The following is a 24,597-nucleotide window of genomic DNA, read 5'->3' on the forward strand; positions in this document are numbered from 1 at the left end:
AATTGTCTGCCCAGCCTCAGGTCATTTAGAGACATGTGCCTGCTCGAGGACCCCAGCTCCCAGATGGGCAGAGTGACCATGTTTAGGTAGCAAGCAGACACTAGAGGAAAGAAAAGTCATCAGAGGCCTGGGTTTTGCTTCTCCCTGTTCCTTCCACTGCTCTCTTCCACTAGCTACCAGTATTTCACTTGGCTGCCAGAGCATCAGGTGAACAGATGGTGTATGACCCAAGGTTTATAGTCAGAATTTTAATGCAGATATGCATTAGAATTCTCAAGCTGGTTCCACCACCGTAGACAAGTTAGTTATCTCATAGGTGGTATTTCATTTCTGAAAAGGAGGAAGAATAATAATTATATTACCTGCACTGTCTTTCCCCCTAGAGTTGGGACACTCACTCATAGAGATGTTTGGTAAGTAATCAAACTATGTAGAGAATTATTATTAATATTACATAAATATTATTTGAGGATGAAAGTTAGTGGGCTCAGCAAACATTTAATAAGCATCTATTACGTGTCAGTCCCTGGCTAGGTGCTGGGGATCTAGAGGTAAACCAAATAGGCTTGGTGCCTGGCCTCGTGGAACTTAGAGTCTAGTGAGGATGATACAAGTGGTTTCATGTGAAATAAGTGTTGCAGAAGAGGAAGACACTGAATATGAAACTGGGAGGCCAGGGGAAGGCCTGGGGAAGAGATGTCCAGTTGAGCCTGAGGGAGAGGGTGAGAGCTCTAAACATGACTGAAAGATGACATGTGCATTGGGGTTTAGTGTGTCAATTCACAGGTGGCTGGAAAGGGGACCTCTGTCCACCACCCTCTCTGGGTACCTTGGTCTGTTTCCAGATGTGTCAGGAATGGAAAAGGTGAGGGATCTCGGCTTAGGATGCCAGGAGGCCATTCAGAATCTAAAGGGCTCAGGAAAGCCCCTCTCCTAGGGTAGAGTAAGAATCTCCATGTGTTACCCATGGGACTCCACTGTGACACAAGTTGAAATCACTGGCATGCCCTTATTGGCAAGAAGATGGTTAATGAACAGTATAGGGAAAGGCAGTGGTGCCACACTCAGCACCCAGTAAATAAATGTTTACTGGCTGGCTGAATGGGAACCGATGTTTTTCCAGCTTTTGGAGCAGTCCTGGAACCCAGATCCCCTGAAGCTCCCCCTTGGGGCCTTGTCCTGTGGATCCTTGCAGTGGTGATGGCATCACAGAGCAGGAAATCCAAAATACTCAGGAAATGGCTATTTCAGGAGCTGCTTCAAGCTGGAACGGGGCTCAGGACTTCTTCCCAGTAGCCTGTTTATGTCTTTTATTCAGTCCACAAACATGTATTGCCTATTATGAGTGTGGAGACAAGGAGATGAACTTCTGGTCTACAGGGAAAATGAATGTGAGCACGAATTACTGTAAGATGCAAAATACAATACGTGTCATAGGAAAGGTACAGTGTGTTATAAAAAAATGAGAAGTCTTTCCCCCTTTGATTCATATCAGTTCATTCCACAGTTTCATTCATTTTAGAGAACATGGATACATTATGACATTGATGGCCACAGAGAGTTTACAGTCTGGCAGGGGCAGCCATGTGCCAGATGGGGTAGATTTGCTTGTTCCACGCCTCTCATTGAGTGTGCCTTCCTATACTGCAGAGACCAAGAGGCTAAAAATCTGTTTTCTAGGCTCCTTGCTGCTGGGTTCCTGTTTAAGATTTAGGTTTAGCTAGTCCTGTGTGCTGTGCAAGACCTGAACTCAAAACTGAGTTAGGAAGAAAAACCAGTTGAGTTAGGTGGAGAGGAGACAGCGGCCTGGGAGGACTCCATTTTGCTGGGGCTGACCCAAGAGGTACAGCACGGCTCTGGAGTTCTGGCAGTAGCTCCCGGTCCTCCGGTTACACCTAAGGTGGTGTGTTCCGGTAGCCAGAGACTGGGCCAGTGGCTCCCTGAGCTCTTGCTTCCCGGTTGTGGGTGGGATGGGGAGGGGAGGTGGTCAGTACTGGGGTGATGTTCTAGGAATCATTCCTGGAGGCCCAGGCACAACGTGCTCTGCCCTGATTCTGAACTCACTTGATTCTCTTTATTAAATCCGTGTCTGCTTAAAAGAGCTAGAAGGGTTTTGTCTCTTCACTTGAACCCTAATTGATATGTCATGCTGTGAACTATAGGTGCCGGAAAAGTCAGAGAAGGGAGATGAGTGCACAGCAGAACAAGCAGGGAAGAAATCCAGAGGACGGCTGTTCTTTCCTCTCTTCCTCTTTCAATTCCACCTCCTACCCTCAGCCCCTCTTCGATCCTATAATCAACCTTCAAATAAATTAATTAATTAAGTATCAAACGACTGCAGTGTACAAGGCACTGTGATGTTGGGGGTTACAGTCATGAACAGATACCCAGGGTCTCTGTCTCCATGATGCTTATGCAGAGACAGACGTTCTATGAGCACTCAAACACAGAATTCAAACTTGTGCTGAGAGTTATGCAGGAAAAGAAGACGGAACTGTGGGAGAGGATGACGGTGTGGAGTCTGCGAGAGAACTTATTTTGATTGGGAGATCTGGGGTGATCGCTCACATAGGTCACTTTTACGGTGAGCCGCAAAGGATAAAAAAGGGCCAGCTGTGCCAAGGTGGCAGAGGAGGAGGGGGAGAGGCGTCAGCAGAGGGAGCGCAATGTACGAGAGCTACGTTAACCTATCTCAGCCTCTTCCTACTGCTCCCTGTGTAACAGTCATAGGATAATGCCTCGACTCTGTAGCCTTTCTGTAGCCTCACTAACCGAAAGACCTCTATGATTTGACGTCTTCCCAGACATGTCTCCTGTTTTTCCTGTGTGACGGCGTTCCTCAGCCTCGGCATTGTTGACATCTAGTGCTGGATGAGTCTTCCTTGTGGGGACTGTCCTGTGCCTTGTCGGATGTTTAGTCTCTACCTCTGGCCTCTACCCTCTACATCAGGGGTCCCCAACCCCCAGGCCACGGACCACTACCAGTCTGCGGCCTGTTAGGAACCAAGCCGCACAGCAGGAGGTGAGCAGTGGGCAAGCAAGCGAAGCTTCATCTGCCGCTCCCCGTCGCTCCCATTCCCGCCTGAACCATCGCTTGCATTACCTCCTGAACCATCCCCCTCTGCCCACTGCCCCGGCCCATGGAAAAATTGTCTTCCACGAAACTGGCCCCTGGTGCCAAAAAGGTTGGGGACCGCTGCTCTAGATGACAATACTAGGCCTCTGCCCCTAGTTGCGACAACCAAAAATATCTTCAGACATTGCCAAATGTCCCGAGAGGGGCAACACCGCCCTCCTTTGAGAACTGCTGCCCCGTGGGTAGCCCTCCTGTGGTCAGGTGGTCTTCTTGCTGGCTCCTGAATGCACCTTTATGTTTCTGTACCTCCCCTTAGGCAGTTCCCTCTAATGATTACCTGCTCTTCCACAAAGCCTTACCCATATGTCTACTAGAAATGCATGGCTTTTCTCTGCCCAGCATCCCTCTGTCCTTTGGGGAATGTGTACTGGATGACTCATGTGTTTTCAGTGGTAGAGGAAGAGTGCTCTGACTGCCCAGGCGTATGAACCAGGTACCCTTTCCTGTGCCCAGTTAAGAGCCCAGATGGTGGACGTAAGACCCAAGCAGAGCCAGCCAGTCTTTCCATGGGCTTTCCATGACAGGGCACTCTTTTGTTGTGAATTGTTAACTGTAAGTACAGAGCCCTGGGCTGCCACCGGCAGGGAGCCTGCCATTGGAGAGAGCCTGCTTATAGCAGGAGACAATGACATCAATACACAAGTAGGAGCAGATTCAAGAAGAACTGAGAGGTGGAGGGAGAGTTCTGTGAGCACATTATTAGAGCCCTTAGTTCAGAGACTTGTGCTAAAGCATTCACATTCTTATATTCTCTCTCTCTCTTTAAGCTAGTTTGGATTGTTTCCGTCAGTTACTATGGAAAGAGTCCTAATGTAATTTCCTTCAATGCTTGGTTCAAATCTCTCCTCTTTCATGAAATCCTCTCAACACAGGACAGTCTGAAGAAAATGCTTGCTTTGAATCCATAATTGTTGGTTTTCTGGAGCCAGAAACCAATTCTGTGCCTCTCTTCCCAACTTTGAGTTTAGTGACATCATGCTGCCATTTGAAATCATCATAGTGAGAATAATTACACCACGGAAATCCGCAAATGCTACAAATCAAGGCTCTCTTTTTCCCACCTCAGCCTGTTTACCAGTGCGCTACTGTCTAAATCTTCTCAGTTGTACCACCCATTTCGATATTAATCATGTACTAATTCATGACATCTTTTGCTTTTTGAATATGGTGAGGTTGGGAAGACAAGTGCCCCCAACATACGCTGCATGTGAGTCTTCAGAATCTCAAAGGAGGAAGGGTCCTGAGAAATAATCTGGTCCATGGTCTTCATTTCACACACAAGGACAAAGAGGTCCAGAGACCTTCAGTGACTTAGTAGTCAGTTGTGGAGTCAAGACAAAGTCCAAGATCTTTTGACTTACATGCATTAGTAAAATGTGGGCCTTCGTAGTCTTCCTGTATGTCTTTTTCAACCTTTCCTTTCTCTGGTTTTGGTACAAAAGAGCGTTTAAAACGATGTTGAATCATTCCAAACTGCTAATGGCCAAGATGCAAGTTGTCAGTGCTTACTTTCAACAAGGGACTTTGGGGCTGTGAAGTCTCCAGAATGAGATAATTCAGATGGGGTCTTACTAATGTGGCAGCACTGGGAGACAGCCGTTAGTAGAGGGGACTTGCTGCCTTTGCATGGAAAGAGCATGATGTTGGAGTGAAGGCTGGCTGCTCTGTGTATTATATCACTTAGATTGAAACAAGGTGATAGTTGAACTGTAAAGAAAGTTTTGCAGGTTTATAAGAATTTAAAATACACACTTTTGGTTTTTTTTGGCTGCGTTGGGTCTTCGTTGCTGTGCGCAGGCTTTCTCTAGTGGCGAGCGGGGGCTACTCTTCGTTGCTGTACGTGGGCTTCTCATTGCGGTGGCTTCTCTTGTTGCGGAGCACGGGCTCTAGGTGTGCGGGCTTCAGTAGTTGTGGCACGCGGGCTCAGTAATTGCGGCATGCGGGCTCGGTAATTTCGGCATACGGGCTCAGTAGTTGTGGCGCTTGGGCTCTAGAGTGCAGGCTCAGTAGTTGTGGCAAACGGGCTTAGTTGCTCTGTGGCATGTGAGATCTTCCCAGACCAGGGCTTGAACCGGTGTTCCCTGCATTGGCAGGCGGATTCTTAACCACTGCGCCACCAGGGAAGTCCCACAACTTATTTTTTAATATAGCTGTTCTATTTCCAGTAATTTGTCTTGAAAGTGTGCATAAGGATATCCATTGCAACCTTGTTTGAACTAATAAAAGACTGGAAACAATCTAAATGCCAAGTAATAGGGGACTAATTAAATCATTATACATACATACATAGAGGCAGAACTCTTTGTACTATTATGGAATTATCTTCAAGACAAATTGTTTAGTGAGAAAAATAAGAAGCAGAACAGTGTGTATAGTTTGCTACCATTCAAATTAAAAAAAGAAGAGGTGGGGGCTTCCCTGGTGGTGCAGTGATTGAGAGTCCACCTGCCGATGCAGGGGACATGGGTTCATGCCCCGGTCCAGGAAGATCCCACATGCCACGGAGCAGCTGGGCCCGTGAGCCATGGCCGCTGAGCCTGCGCGTCCGGAGCCTGTGCTCCGCAACGGGAGAGGCCACAACAGTGAGAGGCCCGCGTACCGTAAAAAAAAAAAAAAGAAGAGGTGAGGAAAACACAGACACACATGGATGTATGAACACAATTTATCCCTAGGAGGATATACAAAAAATTGCAACAGCAGATGTTGTCTCTGGAGAGAGGAACTGGAAAACAGCAGTAAGAGAGAGGCGTATTTTTTCGCTTAGGTTTTTTGGAACAATTTGATTTTTTTTTTTTTAAAGAAAACTGGTACCATGATTTTTAAAAAATGATTAATTAATTAATTTTTGACTGCGTTGGGTCTTCGTTGCTGCGTGGCATTTCTCTAGTCGCAGTGAGTGGGGGCTACTCTTCGTCGTGGTGCGCGGGCTTCTCATTGCGGTGGCTTCTCTTGTTGCGGAGCACAGGCTCTAGGCACGGGCTCAGTAGTTGTGGCTCGCAGGCTCTAGAGAGCAGGCTCAGTAGTTGTGGCGCACGGGCTTAGTTGCTCCACGGCATGTGGGATCTTCCCGGATCAGGGCTCGAACCCATGTCCCCTGCATTGGCAGGCGGATTCTTAACCACTGCACCACCAGGGAAGCCTGAACAATTTGATTTTTAAAACAATGGAAATCTTTTACTTACTCAACACTCCTCCCCTCGATAAAATAAAAAATAAGGAAATGCTGTATTGCATTTTTTAGAAACTCTTCCTTTGCTCTGATGGATGAGCCAGATCTGGGGATGTGGCAGAGAGTTTAGGGAGTTAATAAACCCCCAACAATTATAGACTTTCTTTTTAAAAAAACATTTTCAAAGAGCAGTCTCTTGCAGTCTTCCAAGTTTGGGACAAGTATTTTCCCCATTGTACAGTCGAAGGAGCTGAGGCCCAGAAGCAAGGCCATCTTCCCAAGGTTACACAGTGGGCGAGGGGCAAGTTGGAATGAGAGCTCAGATCTCGCCCTGGCATAAGTTCCTTCTTCTAGACAGTGTTTAGCTGGGCAGAGGGCTTCAACAAGCAGAGTAGTTTTCACGGGAAGGAAAAGAAGAACCAGAGAGTTATAAGAAGCTCTTCTGGCCCGAGGTTTTGGAAGAGTTAAAAGCCTTGAGACAGCTACAATCCCAGAGCAAATGAAGTCAGACCAAAATAGACACCACTTGTATTCTAGGGGAAATGACCCAGAAAAGATCCAACCCGTTTCCAGATGTAGCTTGAAAGGCTTCAGTTGGAGAGACTTCATTTTGGAATCTCATGCAAAAACCTCTCTTGATGAGGTTTCTCATTTCAGTATGTGGATCAGAAAGGAACAGACATTTGATTTGAGGGAGATGCTCTGCTAAGAAGATCTAGAGGCTCGTGCTTTGTAGAATCAAGCTTAGAGAAAGTAACCTATGAATCAGTATAGAAATGAAGGCTTTGCCATGCTTTGCCAGCATAATTTTGGGAGGGGATATGAGAAATGTAGGGTCTATCCCTGCCTTTTGGCTGGGATGAAAAGCAGAAATCCCAGACTGAGGAAATGAGGCTTGATGAAACTGCATAAATAAGATTTAGCTAGTGGCTAAAAGAAATCTTTTATCTGTTAGGTGTTGTGAAGTGGAAGGAGACTAATTTCTCAAAATCTTGTATTTTAAAAGACTTCTACACATTTCTTTTAAATAATACTCAGAAGACACTTAACTCTACATGTCTCATCCACTTAATTTATTATGGGTATGATAAAAAATTAAAAACATTAAAGCATACAAGAGTGTGTCTACCGTGCTACTGCTTATGAAGAAAAAAGGTTACACACACAGACACACACACACGTTTATGTGTAACCAACTTGGAAGACATGTAGCCTGGTAGCCTTGGCTGCCTCTTGGAGAACTGTGGAGCTGAGATGGGGTGGGAGGTACAGCCTTCACTGTACTCTCTCAATTTACCAGATGCCTGTTTTACATATTAAAAATAAAACACACTCTTAAAAAACCTCAAAGGGAAAAACGTAGCTTTATAATGGAGAGATGTGGCGGCCCCTCTGTTAACCAAGTAGGGAAATTTAGCATTACCAAGGGCGTAAAACCTGACATTATACGATACATCCAGGATTTTAACCTGAATATAATTAAGCCTTCACACCTAACCTCTGATTAGCAGAAAGTATAGGGAATAGAGAAACTAGTTAAACAACACAGGAGAAAACAGTCAATTCAGAGAGTGGGACATTCTTTAAAATGTTAAATGTCATGGAAATATTAAAAGGTGGTTCAAAAAATTAGGAATAAAAGATATTTTGGGGGAAATTGGAAGAACTTTGAATATGGTGTGATTATTAGACATATTAGGGAATTATTGTTAATTTTCTTGTGTGTGAATAATGGTTTTGTGGTTATATAGGATAATGTCCTTATTCTTAGGAGATGCATGCTGAAGTATGGAGGGGAGAAGACACATGGTGTTGGGAAGTTACTTTAAAATGGTTCAGAAAACACACATGAATGCACAAACACTCACACACATGAACACCCCCCCCACACACACACACACACAAAACAGAGTTGGTTATTAAGCTATAGTCTTACCTTCAAACTCAGCTATGTGATGTCAGGGCTGGGACTTTGCAAATCACATTTCTCCTTTGCCAGCGGGCCTTCTGTTAGTCTGCCAATAGGGGGCGTTAGAAGGGAACTGGAAGTCTAGAGGAGCCACAAAGAGCTTGCTTCTTTCTGTTTTGCTTCCTGTTACTCTCAGCCTCGCCCGAGCAACAGTTCCTCACCCTGGGAATGAAAGTTATTTCCTGTAGGAGCAGCTGGTTTAGGTTTATATTTTTTCCACAGTCTTCAGACATACCTGTATCAGCTGGCAAATGCCTTCTCTAACCCAGCTCCATGGGACCCTTCGTCCAAGCTTCTAAATTCTATTAATCCCGAGCTCTTCTCCCAGCCCTAGGGATGGTAACTGCTTTCTGTGTTTATACAGTATTCCTTTTACCTTTCCAGTTCTCTGATACCTGGTTCACAGTTCTTTATATTAAATTTTCTCTGCAAAAGTAACTGGTAGAGTTTGTGTTTCCTGACTGAACCTTGACTGATACAGAAATTGGAACTAGGAGTCTCAGGAAACAGACCCTGTTTTTAGGTGTTTGGGTTTGTCTTTAGACTTGAGCGCAATGTTGAGCTCCTTGTCATGGAAATGGGATGCTAAGTAACTCATGGCATGGAGTGGCCCTGCTTAATCTAATTATTGGCTGTAGATTATTGTGATAAAGAACCTCCTGAAGCAGGTACCTTGGGGGACCAAGTGGCTGCTGGGAATGATGACTACAGGGACCGTGGGGCGGGATGCCTCCTTCTGAGTGCTCTGGAGTGTGTACAGAAAGAAAACAACACACTCAGCCCTTTAAAGTCTCAGCCCAAGTCCAGGTCAAGAGAACTAGAGAGATTCTATGGTAGCTCTAAAAGTATCGCAAATCTGTTAGAGCTGCAAATTCAGACACAAGATTTAATTGTGAAGGTTGTAGAATTTAATGTAAATTGATTTCACAGCCTATGTCTCTCAGTGAAAGTTAGGATGAGGATTGGGAGTGTCCCCAGGACTTGGAATGAGGACATCTGCGTGAACACAGATGAAACTGAGAATCTGAACCCCTAAGTCACTCTGAGCCTTCCATGCCTTCACCTTCTGTGTCTGAGATTAGGTTTCCTTTGCTTGAAGTCCTTGTAATACTCTCACCTGAGGCAGGTGACTTTCAAGGAGATGCCTGTACTCTTCAAGACCTACCCCACCACTCCTTGCTGCCACTAGACCCATAACTAGGGTCAGATCCAGCATATTCCAAGGGAACAAGTACAAAGTCTGAACCTGGAGGGAAGAATTTATAATCCGAAAGAACTGCAAGATTTTTCTAATTTATATAGGCAGAAACCAGGTGAATATATGTGGGAATGGGATTCTAAGAGCATTAGATGGAAAAAGGCAGAATGTAACAAGCCAAATTTACTGATATGGGTGTATGTATCAGGGATTCTGGATTTAATATGTTAGCTCACATAAGAATTTACTTACTTGGGGCTTCCCTGGTGGTGCAGTGGTTGAGAGTCCGCCTGCCGATGCAGGGGACACGGGTTCGTGCCCCGGACCGGGAAGATCCCACGTGCCGCGGAGCGGCTGGGCCCGTGAGCCATGGCCGCTGAGCCTGCACGTCCGGAGCCTGTGCTCCGCAATGGGAGAGGCCACAACAGTGAGAGGCCCGCGTACCGCAAAAAAAAAAAAAAAAAAGAATTTACTTACTTGGATAACTTGAACTCAGCAGTGACCTACATATAATGAGTTTGAGATCCCAGAACTTCGCTAGCACAATGTAGAGAAAGGAATTAAAAGACTTGGGGAGATAGAAATGTTGCTAAGCTTATCACGTGTGACCTTTGAACTTCCCTCACCCACTACCCCCCCCCCAACTATATGGTTGAAGAGGGCCCAGAGGACACTCATTCCCTGAGATATTGAGCAATACATTAGTGAGGAGGTCACCGATATCCTTGGAAATCTCTGTGGTGGCTTTTCTCTGTGGGCTTGTATGATGGTAGAAGATGCTGCCACTGAGACGAGTTCATTGATTTCAGTGGGGTCGATAGGATCCTGGAGTAGCCGAGGCCAAGTGGCAGTGTTCAGTCATGAGAGAGAAGATGGATGCACTTAGTGCCCAGCAGAGACAAATGGAAATCAGAATGTTTTGATCCACAGGCATTGTTGGTAGTAGCTGTGAAGGTTAATTTTATGTGTCAATTTAAATGATGACTTTTATTTTATTTTATTTATTTATTTATTTTTTTTTTCTTTTTGCGGTATGCGGGCCTCTCACTGCTGTGGCCTCTCCCGCTGCGGAGCACAGGCTCCGGACGCGCAGGCCCAGCGGCCATGGCTCACGGGCCCAGCCGCTCCGCGGCATATGGGATCCTCCCAGACCGGGGCACGAACCCGTATCCCCTGCATCGGCAGGCGGACTCTCAACCACTGCGCCACCAGGGAGGCCCTAAATGATGACTTTTAAATTGACTGGGTCATCAGGTGCCCAGATATTTGGTCCAACATTATTCTGGGTGTTTCTGTGAGGATGTTTTTGGATGAGATGAACATTTAAAGTGGTGGACTTTGAGTAAAGCAGATTGCCCTCCAAAATGTGGGTGGGCCTCATCCAATCAGTTGGAAACCTCCCAAGCAAGAGAGAATTCTGTAGATGGCTGTCTTTGGATTGGAACTGCAGCACTGGCTCTCCTGGCTCTCTGGCCTACTGGCCCACCCTGCAGATTTTGGACTTACCAGCCTCTATAATTATGTGAGACAATTCCTTCTAATCAATCAGTCAATCCTACTGATTCTGGTTCTCTGGAGAACCCTAATACAGTAGCTAAATGGTACAGTAGATCTAGGAATGGAATAGATAGGCAGTCTACTAAAACATTGCTTGATCTATGTAACGAAAAGCCCTAGGGCTGGTGCCCAGAAATCTGACTAAAGTCACTACAGAGAGAGTCATAACCTCTCCTCCAGTTTCCAGACCTAAGCCAGCTGTCAGATCCAGAGCCCCTTGATTGAAGGACTTGCTGAGTTCCCTTAAGAACTCCACGACACTGCCACAAGTATATACTAGAGACTTCCTCCAAGACTTCCCCAGAAACCTGCAGTCTTTAATAGATGACTTAGTATTATGAAAAAAGGAAAGCCTCAGATCTTTTAGGGATTAAATAATAGGCACTGGCCCTGAATTGATGCTAATTCCTGGGACCAAAATACTACGATGGTCCACCAGTCACAAAGTGAGAACTGGTGGTGGTCAGATAATGAATGGAGTATTGGCCCAAGCTAAAATTACAGACAGCCTAGTAGGTCTGTGAACCCAGTGGTTATATCTCTAGTTCTTAAATGTGTAATTGGAATAGATATATTCAGTTCCTGGCAGAACCCCCAGATTTGCCCTCTGATCCATGGAGTGAGGCCTATTATGGTAAAAAGGGACAAGTAGAAGTCCCTAGAAGTTCCCTTCCCTACCAGGGTAGTAAACCAAAATCAACACCACATTCCTGGAGGAAATTGCAGGGATTAGTACCACCATCATAGGCTTAATATCTGTCACATCCCCATTTAAATTCACCTGCTTTTCCTGTGCAGAAGGTTGTTGGATCTGGAGATTGAGTATGGATTACTGTAAACTGAACAGATAATAACTCCAGTTGCAGCTACTGTTCCAGATGTGTATATCTACGAAAGAGAGTCAGCATAACCCTTGGCAACTCATATACCATTAGTGATCTGGCAAATACCTTTTTACCCTCTATATCAGTTTCAGTGAATAACGCAAGCAGGTTGTTTTCACCTTGCTGAACCAAGAGATCACCTTCACAGTTCTGCCCTAGGGCTACATAGACTTAATGTCTGTGATAATCTAATCTGCTGAGATTTTGATCATCTTGACATTTCACAGATCATCAAATTTGTCCACTTCACTGATGACATACAGATGGCATCTGATAAGAAGGTAGAAGCAAGTACATTAGATGCCTTGGTAAAATGCGTGAGTCAGAGAGTGGGAAATAAACCTCATAAAAAGTCAGGGACTCATCTACCTTGGTGAAGTTTCTAATGTGCAAAGGAGTGTATGTTAGTCTGCTTGGGCTGCCATAAGAAAATACCATAGACTGGGTGGCTTAAACAGCAGAAACTTCTCAGTTATGGAGGTTGATAAATCCAAGATCAAGGTGTGGCAAGGTAGGTTTAATTCTGAGGCCTCTTTTCCTGGCTTGTAGGAGGCCGCCACCTTTCTGTGTGCTCACATGACCTCTTCTTTATGCGCCAGAGAGAGAGCAAGCCTTTCATAAAGGCATTAATCCCACTGGGCCAGGCTCCCACTCTCATGACTCCATCTAAACCTAACTACCTCCTCCCAAAGGCACATCTTCAGATGTCACACATTGGGGCTTAGGATTTCACCATATGAATTTGGGGGTGAACACAGACATTCAGTTCATAACAGAGTGTGGCAACAAACTGACACCTGTGGAATTTATTGGTCTTGTCATGTACTTCATCACTCAGAGGCACCTAGTCTGTTAGAATGATAGAATGAGCTACTTAATACTCAGTTACTTGCAACTGGGAGACAAGAATCTAAAAAGATAAAGTTCTATAGTTCTATCTTGTAGGATGCAAATGTGCTTTGAATTGGTAACCTATGAATATACTTTTTTTTAATCCCCCAAGCCAGAATACATTGGTCTGGGAATCAAGGGATGGGCACCTAATAATTCACAGAATTTTTGCTTCCCATTGCTGTGACTGTGACTCTTGATATTTTGGAAGTCTCGGTTCCCGAGGGAGGAATGCTTTCACCAAGGGACGTAACAGTGTTTCCACTGAACTGGGAGTTGATACTGCTGCTGACCGTGTTTGGCTTGTGCTGTGGGGTTAATGCCAGTGGGCCTGAAATTGGTCTGGTCAAGGCATGGCATGTCCTGATGAATAGTGTCGCATTCTAACTGTGTATTTGAGGAGTTTCAGGGTGGTATCAATTTGTTATCGTTGTTTACTGTAACAGTGAGATAGATGCGACTTACACCTGGAGACTTCTTCTATACCCCCTCAATCCCACAAAAAAAAACCCAAACCTTGGTGGTTGGGGCTAGTCATTAGGCAACAGAATAGTTAATGGCACTGTTACTAAATTTGAGGAGCTGAGACTGTGTTTTCCTCATTCTGGAGAGAAGGTAAGAGCATCTTTATTTGTACAGAGGATAGTTACCTCTTAAGAGAACCACAAACCTATGTTTATTGTATAGAAATTCAATTATGGATAGAAGGATGACTGGCCAAACAGATGGGCTGTGCTGGTTACTAAGCTCTTGTCTTTCAGCCTCAGACCCACCCTCTATATGTCCTGTAGTCTGCTTTGTCATGCTGGGGCTGGGACCTCACAAAGTACATTTCTTTATCACCTAGCTTTCTGTTAGGCTCTGCAAATAAGGGGTGTGAGAGACATGGTGGAAACGTATTGGAAGGACCAGGGATTTACTCCCTCCTCATTTGCTTTCTACTGCTGACAGTATCCTCCCTGCAGTGGTTCTTCACCCTGGCAGTGAGAGTTCGTTTAGGAGCAGCAGTTGGTTTAAGTTTTCAGTGTCTTCACACTTCCAGAGCCGCCTCATCCTACATGCTCAGAGATGGCAGCATCAGCAGGCTGGCACCCATTCTTCAGACTTTTGAGCTCCTAAGACAGTCATACCAGTCAGGCAGGGCCTCTTCCTCAGACACTGGAGTCTCACTTCCAAGGGACCCCTCATCCAAGCTTTCACATTTTAATAATTCCAGCCTCTTTTCTTGTTCATCTAGCCCTAGTGATGCTGTTTCCTTAAAGCCAAGCTTACAATATTTTGGTATAATTTAATGCTGAAGACTATACTATAACTAAACTATAGTTTAAACTATAAATATCCAGACCCTATCAAAAAAAAAACTGAGATGTAATTTATATATCATAAAGTTCACCCTTTAAAAGTATATGTTTATTTGGTTTTGATTCCCATTGGGTTGTCTGAAAACACTGACCTATTCATTCACTTCAAGTGGCTTTTGGTGTCTTAGGAAAGCAGCCAAGATGTCAAAAATCCACGTGGTCAAGTCAGTTTTAGGCAAAAAGCCCTTTTTATCTTCTCTTTCCCACTGTTTCTCAATGATTTCTTGCAGTCTGGTAGTTATTGGCTCCATGAGAGTTGTCACCAATTTTGTCACCACCAGAGGCTCAGGTGGGGCATTTTAAATTTGAGCTACTAATCCCTTTTCTAGAGATGTTTAAAATCAGGTATTTGGGAAAACCTGTAATGAGAGTAAGTTTGCTTTCAACCAGTCATGAACTGAGAGTGACATCTGCTGGTCATAAAGATTATTATTTATATTGTCTTGACTCCGTTTTGCAATTTATCGATGACCTCATATTTTGAAAATATAAGAAAAACAATTATGTCTTCCTTGGAAGAAAAAGAAATGAACACATAGGACTTATATATGCCAATATATGTACCACTGTGGGAGACTTTTTAAATTAAAAAAAAATCTAAGTTTCCTCTTCATTTTATCAGACACAGCAGTCTCATTCATTTGATCAGGGGAAAATGAAGTGTTGTAGAATTTGAAAAAGAATTAAAAACTCGGTTAGCCATTTCCTTTAAAGTGTCCTTTGGGTTTTTGTTTCAGAGCAGAAACTAACGAATTCAGTCTAAGAGAAAACTGTAGTGGACCTAACAAAAGACTGGCTATCTCAGGGTCGTTTGCTTTTGGCATTTCATCCTAATCTTGCTATTGTATTGTTAGGTCCCAGGTTTCATTCATACCCTTGCTCCCATTCCTACTTCCTTCCTATCTTTAGATATGCATACATATTAAACTTTATACATACTCTTCCAGATTTATTCCTGTATTAGCTTTGGAAATTTCCTCCACTGCTCTTGATGTCAGATTATACTGGGAAAAATTAGGACTTACATTTTCTAACTATATTTTTATAGAAAAGAAGGCATGTATTTATATTTATTGATAAAGCATTTTGATGGACAGTGATAAAGTTTAGTTTTGTGTAGGGAATATAAGCTTCAATTTGTGTACTCAAGTGGCATCTAAATTTGATAGTTGGACTTCATTCCCCTTCAAGTTTAAAAAAAAAAATTCAAAAGTGCTATGATTGCCCACCTTATAAACTTTGTGGATACCCCTGATTCTTTCCATGTGATAAATTCCTAGAGGGAAAAATCCTCAATCAAAGTGCTATGAAGAATCAAGAGGAATGAAAATTAGTCATATCATAACAAAAAAATTGGAAGTAGTAGGAGAGGAGATGGATGTTTTATAAATTCAGTCCTTACCTATTATCTAGAGGAGTCAACACATAACTTCTAAATCTGATAAATCAAAACTGGCCTATGTATTTGGTATAACATATTACTTAGATATATGGGTGGGACCACAAAATGTTAAAGCAGAAATGGTTAAGGTAATTGGGTGGGAAGGGGACTGTGGCTTTTCATTATAGGACTCATTTCTTCTCCAGCCTTGAGCATATTGTACTTGGATAAAACATTAAATTTTGAAATAAAAAATGTTAGTTTATTTACATTTAAAAATAAATCTAGCCAAATTATCATCCAGGAAAGTATATTAACCTAGATTCCCATGGGGAACTTTTTGGTGGCCCTGAATTACTACAGTGACTTCATGTCAATTTCTTTATTATTTATATTCTGATCCATTCAAAAGTTTTGAACTATCTTAGAAAAATGCATACAGCATAAGGTGTAAAATAAGTGAGGAAACTGGGGTAAAGGAAAAATAAGTGTAGGAAAAATAAGATGAGGTGAGAGGACCAAAGAATCCATCGGAACCATATGGAAAGCTGGTTAAGAATGAAGATCCTGGGCTTCCCTGGTGGCGCAGCGGTTGAGAGTCCGCCTGCCGATGCAGGGGATGCGGGTTCATGCCCCAGTGCGGGAAGATCCCACGTGCCGCGGAGCGGCTGGGCCCGTGAGCTATGGCCACTGAGCCTGCGCGTCCGGAGCCTGTGCTCCGCGATGGGAGAGGCCACAACAGTGAGAGGCCCGCATACCGCAAAAAAAAAAAAAAAAAAAAGAATGAAGATCCTTGATCTTATCCAGACCAGTTAAATTAGAATCTCTCTAAATAGGGCTCTGGGATCTCCTCTTTAGCAGCCCTGATGACTTGGAGTCTGGATGTAATTTAAAAGAAGACAAAGAGTGACTGACAGGATATTAGGATGTTTATTAATGTCATGGAATTTAGAGCATAGGAACTAAGAGGAATGGACATTGTGAGACTAACTCCAAAGAATACATTTAAAAATAAATCTTACAAAAAAAAAATCTTACATTAACTAGGACCATCCCTTCTCTCACTATAACATTTCATAATCCTCTTCTGATTTCATTAACCTCCCCAAAACAGCCCTCAAGGACATGGGAGGACTCAGTCTGTCATTTCTTCCTTTGACTTTTAACATGAGATGCACGTTCTGGGAGGTCTTTTTCTCTTGGCTCTATTCGTAGCCTATTGTACCATTTAGCTTGGATATTGTGGCGCTCGAGTGTCTTTTTTTATGTATCACATCAAAAGGTTAAGCAGATACTTAGAAGAATCCTATGTATCAGCAGCACTTAATCTTTTCTGCTGCTTGTGCTTTTATTCTCAAAACATATTTTCATGTCTTATGTGAAAATTAAAAGTTAAAAATGCTAAACTTTTAAAGGATTTGGTATATCATAAATGTAAAAGAGACAGAATTATAACTTAATTTTACAATGGAATTAAGAATATATTAAAAATTATACATTAAAAAAGTCTATCAGCTTACAGTGACTTCTGTAGCTGTAGTTTTTGTTCAATGATGTCTGAAAAACGAGGAACTTTTTTTGAAATAGCCACACGGATGTCATCACTCATATTCAGGTAGCTTCTGGACTTTGTTTTAAAATGCAAAAGTGATGAAAATCCCAACTCACAAAGATATGTAGTTGCAAACGGTATAAGGATTTTTAGAGCTGTCTTTGCTAGGCTTGGAAACACTGTGAATTGAGCACACCAGAAATCCTCAAGCTTCATTGTCTCAAATTCCATTAGGATTTGGCCACTAGCTCGTAATTCAGCAAGATCATTTTTCATTAAATAGCCATCATCGACAAAGTCCAAATTAAAAAGAAATGGATCCAGTATCCATTTACTTGCCTCATCAAGATCTCCAACAGAGAAATATCCGTGGAAGAAGGTGCTCAACTGTTGCAGGTGCACTGTTATTTCAGCTGCAATGCATAATGCTTCATTATCGGAAACAACGATTTCCTCAAGAAAAGGAAAGTTGGTAAAATTTCTTTTCTCAACTCGCTTTAGCCAAAATGGAAACTTCCTAACAAAAGCAGACAACTTCTCTCTAGCTGATACTGTGTTCATTCCAGTCCTTTGCATAGATGCACTAAGTTCATTTAGGTGTTTGAATAAATCTGCAAGGTACGCTAGGTGGATTTTAAACTCTTTGTTTTCAAAGCCATCAACTAAATTGCTGCTTTGGTGGTGAAGAAACTGATTTATTTCTTCATACATTTCAAAAATATGAGTAAGTATTTGGCCTCGGGAAAGCCACCTCATTTCAGTATGGAAAAGGAGAACACTATACTCTATTCCAATTTCTTCAAAAAAGGCCTGAAACAGGCGATGATTTGGAGCTCGCCCTTTGATAAAATTTATTACCCTCACCACAGTAAAAAGAGCATCCCTCAGTTTTGTAGGCAATGTCTTTGTGACAAGTTCATGAGGGTTCAATAAACAATGTGTGATCACGATATGAGGTACCTCTTTTTTCATACAGGAAACAAATTCTGAATTTTCTCCTAGGATAGAAGAGGCACCGTCGGTACAGACAGAGCCACATACATCGAGTGCTATCTTATGCTTCAAAAAGAAGTCTCTGAACAGATTGAACACAGCTTTTCCCTTCACTGTTAACTGCAATGGTTCACAGAATAGGAATTCTTCTACGATCTCCCTTTCCTTTATGTATCGCACAAATGCCATTAGCTGACTGCAGTCATCCATGTCTGTTGTCTCAGCAAGCTGAATACCCACTTTAAGAGGACTGGCTTTGATATCTTCTAGAACTTGCTGTAAGATATCCTGGCTCATTTCATCAATTCTAGAATGGATCACATCATCTGATAAGGATACCTGCTGAAGCTTCTTTTGTGCATCTGGTCCCAAAACTATTTGTGCTATTTCCAGTGCACAAGGTTTCACTAATTTTTCAGCTATCGTATGAGGATTCTTCTCCTTGGCACATAAATACGCAAACTGATATGATGCCTGTAGTAAGGTATCCTCCTGTGATGCAACTCCAAATGCTTTCAGGGTTTCACTCTGATCAGATGATGCTGGCACATGTTTCAGGCTATTGAGATCGTGCCCACCTATACCACCATGCTGTCTGTTAAAATGGTCAGACAGTTTTGATGGTCGGAGGTCAGCGTTTGAAAATACAGAGTTACACAATACACACTGTGGGCGCTGAGTTCCATCAACCTCCGTTGTACAGGTGAACCAGTAACGAACATAGTCATCGTCCCATTTGCGTTTCTTCGACATGGCACCCCAAAATTCTCACGTAGTATTCCAGAGGTGTCGCAGACTTTTTGCTTTGGAAGTAAAATATAACCCAGACATTAAAAACCAGTGGCTAACTGAATTAAAACAAAGCCACATCACATGCCATCCTGTCATCAGTGTACATGTCAAGAAATATCCTGCAACATGTCAGTTCAAAGTAAGCCATGACAGCATGACAGTCCAACTTAAACCTAGCAAACTCACAGCTAAAGCTCTGGAATAGATACCTTGCCAGCAAGTTATATACGAGAGATTAGGGCTTTTGCAAATTGTGATTACCCATAAATTCTCTATTGATGAATTGCAGTTATGGCTTAATTTGTTTTCAATGATGTTATGTTCCAAACAAATCTGGTACATTTTGTATCCCCAGAAAAGGCATCTCACTACCACCCCCTTCTTTGCATCTTATGCCAAGGATGTATGCACACCCCCAGTTATGAACTAGTGAATAGAGAAGGGAGTAATTCACTAAATACTGTAAGGAAGGGCAGATTTTGAAATGGTGGCCAGTTCTTTCTAATAGTTAAGGATTAAACAGGTCTATAAAACTATTTGATCCTTGAGTGGCTTTGACTCCAACTTAAGCAGAGAATTTCAAACAGGTCTGACCAAGCCACCCTTGACACAGAAGTAGGATACACACTATCAGTCCATGATTCACACTGTCCATATAAAAAAGCAAAACAAGTTGCTCAGGAGAAACACAACTATTCTTGTTACTGAAACTTCAGAAAAAGCTCTCTCATAGAAGAAAAGCCTTAATGACAGTACGACAGGATGTAGAAGGCAGTGGTTCTCTAGTTTAGTAAATGGAGGAATCATATAAGTCTCTTGCTAAAATGCAGATTCTTGGACCCCAACCTGAGATATTCTGATTCCCTAGCTCTGGAGTAGGGGCCCCAAATCTGTATTCTAAATAAGCATTTTAGATAATTCTCATGAATAGTACCTAGAACAGTAATCTCTAACAAGAGATGCCTATCATAAGCATTGGGAGCCCCTTTGAAAGTATACATGTCCCTATACCACCTCAGAATTAATAAATCATCATCTCCAAAAGTAGGACAAAAGAATCTAAAATAAAGTTGTCCAGGTGATTCTGATACACTTCCTAGTACATAGACAGATTTAGAGAAATGAAACATATCCTTGGGCCAATTCCTAGCTTACAGATGTTCTAGGTTGCTAAGTAAACACTAAATGCTTTAACAGGCAATTATGTTTTCTGAGTTGATGACAACTTCTTACGAAAGTTGAGGGACCTAACATTTCTCCAAAAAAGACATATGGATGGCCAAAAAATACACGAAAAGATGCTCAACATCACTAATTATTAGAGAAACGCAAATCAAAACTATACCTCACCTTACACTGGTCAGAATAGCTGTCATCAAAAAATCTACAAATCTGGCTTCCCTAGTGGTGCAGTGGTTGGGCGTCCCCCTGCCAATGCAGGGGACATGGGTTCGTGCCCCAGTCCGGGAAGATCCCACATGCCGCGGAGTGGCTGGGCCCGTGAGCCATGGCCGCTGAGCCTGCGCGTCCAGAGCCTGTGCTCAGCAATGGGAGAGGCCACAACAGTGAGAGGCCCGCGTACCACAGAAAAAAAAAAAAAAAAAAAAAAAAATCTACAAATCTGCTAGAGAGGGTGTGGAGAAAAGGGAACCCTCTACACTGTTGGTGGGAATGTAAATTGGTACAGCCACTATGGAGAACAGTATGGAGGTTCCTTAAAAAAACTAAAAATAGAGCTACTATATGACCCAGCAATCCCACTCCTAGGCATATATCTGGAGAAAACCATAATTCGAAAGGATGCATGCACCCCAATGTTCATTGCAGCACTATTTACAATAGCCAGGATGTGGAAGCAACCTAAATATCCATCGACAGAGGAATGGGTAAAGAAGATGTGGTACACATAATACAATGGAATATCACTCAGCCATCAGAAGGAACAAAATAGTGTCATTTGCAGAGACATGGATGGACCTAGATACTGTCATACAGAGTGAAGTCAGAAAGAGAAAGACAAATATCGTATAATATTGCTTATATGTGGAATCTAGAAAAACGGTACAGATGAACTTATCTACAAAGCAGAAATAGAGTCACAGATGTGGAAAACAAACTTATGGTTACCAAGTAGGGTAGGGAGGGTGGGATGAATTGGGAGATTGGGATTGACATATATACAGTACTATGTATAAAACATAACTAATGAGAACCTACTGTATAGCATAGGGAACTCTACTCAGTGCTCTGTGGTGACCTAAACGGGAAGGAAATCTAAAAAAAGAGTGGATATATGTATATGTATAACTGATTCACTTTGTTGTACAGCAGAAACACAACATTGTAAAGCAACTATACTCCAATAAAAACTAAAAAAAAGTCATAAATGAAACATTAAAAAACTTTTAATTTAAATTAAAAAAAAGAAAAAAAGAAAGTTGAGGGACCTAAAAAGAAAGACATGCCTTTTTTTCTTCCTCCTGAGCAATGAGTAAAGGTGTAATCCACAGGTAGACTCAAATACACCTTAGAAAACATTTCTATCTCCCACGTAAATAAGTGATCCCCTAAATTTCCAGAGTTCTGTGCCACAGAATGTGGCTGAAATAATGTAACAGGAGTACATTTAAATCCAAATGCCCACTTTGGCCATTAAAAAAAATCACAGTAAGTAAGCCAAGAATATTTAGGCATTAGCTTTCTAGAGGCTCTGCCAAGAATGACTAGTTGTAAAATGCACTTCTATGTAACTAGTAAGTTGATCTGCCATATGGTTGTTATCAGTGAGTTTAAAATTGGAAGATGTCTGCCAGTCAGTAAAGACAGTTTAAAGTTTAGAGTTGATCTTAAGCGTTCCTTTATCAAGTGATGAGACTATGGGCCAACTGTGTTTAGAACCTCTCCTAACTGATAACAAAATGATGATATAAGCATAAAAAATGCTTATCTTTCTGTATTCTGTTATGTATATTTTGGGGAACAGAGGGAGTGAAGGAAAAAGCTTTACTTCAAATGATTTCTCACTAGAAATCATTATAGGATGAGTTTAGAGTCCATTGTTCCCCTCTCTTGACTATGCTACTCATGCTACTCAAGTATATTCTGATTGAAGATTAACCTGTTTGGAAAATAATTTTTAGAAAAATTCATCCCCCTCAAAAAGGGAGAATAGGTAGCAAGAATTTTCAAGATCCTCAAAGATGAACTTACTGCCCAAGAGGCTTTCTTGTGTTTTAGAAACTCACAATTTTCACTTGCTCCTTTGTGGTATTTAGCAATCACAATATCCTAAAATGTGTAAACATTAAAAAAGCATCATCTTATTAAGGAATTATTGTTAACTGAAACTGTGATAATGGTATGGTTGTGTTAAAAAAAGTCTTCATTTGTTAGAGATACAGACTTAGTTATTTACAAGTGAAATGATGTCTGGGATTTCCTTTGAAATACAGTACTTTAGCACACATACACAAACACGCACACACACACAATAGGGTGGAAACAGAACAGGATTGGCCTTGAGTTGGTAACTGCTAAAGCTGGATGATGGGTACACATCATTACACCATTCTCACTCTATGTATGCTGGAAAATTTCCATAATAAACAGTAAAATAAACAAAAAGGTTTACTTATTAAGACAGACATAATTAGTTTTTAGAATGATTCTTTTGAGAGTTTGTTGAAAGCTATCTGAAGATGCAGAATGAAAGACCAGATGTAACAGAGTAAAATGTTTTGCAAATTTATGAAGGGTAGATACGAAAAAGCATCACAATTTAGAGAGAAAACAGTTACAAGGGAACGTTAACGTAACAGAAATACCTGAGGAAGCCTAAAACATCTATTTCAGCAGTGACAATACTAAAGTGCAGTTGTAAACCTAAAACCCCAAACCAAACACAATCCAACTTGTACCTGGCCACCGCCTATGCCCGTCCATGGTAGGCGCCGGTGTCCAGGGAGGCAGAGGATTGAATCATTACATTTTACATCGTTAAGAGCAAAAGCCAGGAGAGAAGTGACGGGAATGCAATAGCTGAGCAAATGCGCCAGAGGCAAACGCCTGGGATCCTGCCTTTGTCACTTAGGCTGGGACCTGTCCAAGCTTCAGTCCCTCAACCGGGGAGGACAATGGTACCTACCTTATAGGGCTGTTGGGAAGTTTAATTATGAGAATGCATGTAAACAACACCAGCTTGTACTGGTAGGACCTGTTGGTGTATTATAAGGACGGAGCGTTTAGGAGGCGGCCCGGCGAGCTAAGGACGCCGGCGGCGCGGGAAGAAGACTCTGCTCGGTCTCCACCCGACGTCTCCGAGCCAGAGGAGCAGGCCCAAGGGGATGCTCGGGCTTCTTTAAGGCGCCCGTTTCAGGCTCCAGTTCGCTCTCCGCTCAGGCTGGGGCCCAGCCTCCGGGCGCTGGAACCAGTCTAGGTGGCGGTTCCTCGTGTCCGACTCCCGAGCAGGACCCTGCGGGGCGCGGTGAAACAGCAGCGCCGGCGGTGTCCCCCGCTCTAGCCGCCCGGGGTTCCATCCGGGTTCTCGTGGTGGCGGTGGGGGCGCTTCCCGCCCGCAGACCGGGCGAGGCGGATCCCGGCACGCAGGCGCACTGGCAAGCGGCTGAGGGCCCCGCCACCCGCGCGCTGGTTTTCTTTTCAGATGGGGGACTTGGAGCTGGGGATTTTTTGCTTATTGTGTCTGCCAGAGAGGATGAATCGTAGAATCTCGGGAATGGAAGGCCCTGTAAAGCCCACATAGTTCTACTTTCTAAAGCACTGCAGATAAAATTTTATATTAAGTCAGGCTTTGAGCTTGGCGATTGTAAAGCTTCAATAATTAACCATTTTCTATGTGGAATCAATGAGGAAAAAGGGAGCGCATTCTACTTACAAATTGAACATTCAGGCAAATGGGACAAGCTCTGTACATTCATTAACATACTAATGGTGGAGGCTGAGCTTGTGTCCTCTCGCCCGTGCACGTTGCCCTCCTCCCACTTCCCATTAATTAGAGCATGTGGATGAATTTGCTAAGAATCATCATTCATCTTAGAGAAACGATTTTAAATTTTATTTAAAATTCTTTTTAACAACAGCCTCCTAGAGAAATAAACCCATATTAGAGAGATTGCAGAGAAAAACCCTAAAGTAGAAATGAGAAAAAGTTGAAAGAAACAAACCTAAATATAGCCCTCTTTCCTATTTTGAAGGTATTTAATGAAATCACATTTTACTCATTTTTGTATAGTTAGTCTTGGGAGAAGCATCCCACAAGGCTGGGGGAGGGGGAAGTGTCAAAGAATGTGGGACAGATACTTTATTTTCAGGTATTGAGGGTGAACCTGATAAAAAGATTGAAAGCCTGCTTAAAGTTTCTGTCAATGAGAGAAATTGCAAAAGACCAGCTTGGTCCAGAAACCTGGGCCTTAAATGCTAGAGAAAGGAGTAGGCTTTAGAGTCAGAGACTTGAGTTTATGTTCTGGACCCAACACTTTTTACTGTTAGGACTTGAGCAAACCACCTGGACTCATTAAGTCCTTATGCTTACTGTGAAATATGGATATCATCCATTACTCACCCCATGAAATTCTTTTGAGGAGATAACATGTGAAAATTACATTACATAGTTCCAGCACTCAAAAGGCAGCTATAATTGAGATAATAAAATCAAAGTTCATATCTTGAGTAATATCCTAGATATTACCTTTTATCCA

General features: G+C 42.6%; 1 protein-coding gene across 1 annotated transcript; it reads right to left on the reverse strand.

Annotated features, from left to right (window-relative positions):
- Positions 1–16,462: 16,462 nt before the first annotated feature.
- FAM200C (family with sequence similarity 200 member C) lies at positions 16,463–23,432 on the reverse strand. The gene is made up of 2 exons (XM_082622917.1): positions 23,028–23,432; positions 16,463–18,894 (listed from the first exon to the last, which is right to left on the reverse strand). The coding sequence occupies exon 2, from the start codon at positions 18,842–18,844 to the stop codon at positions 17,063–17,065; it is 1,782 nt and encodes a 593-aa protein (XP_082479043.1). The 5' UTR covers positions 18,845–18,894; positions 23,028–23,432; the 3' UTR covers positions 16,463–17,062.
- Positions 23,433–24,597: the final 1,165 nt, after the last annotated feature.

Source organism: Mesoplodon mirus, assembly GCF_964341445.2.
Source record: "Mesoplodon mirus genome assembly, chromosome: 5".
NCBI classification, from domain to species: Eukaryota; Metazoa; Chordata; class Mammalia; order Artiodactyla; family Ziphiidae; genus Mesoplodon; species Mesoplodon mirus.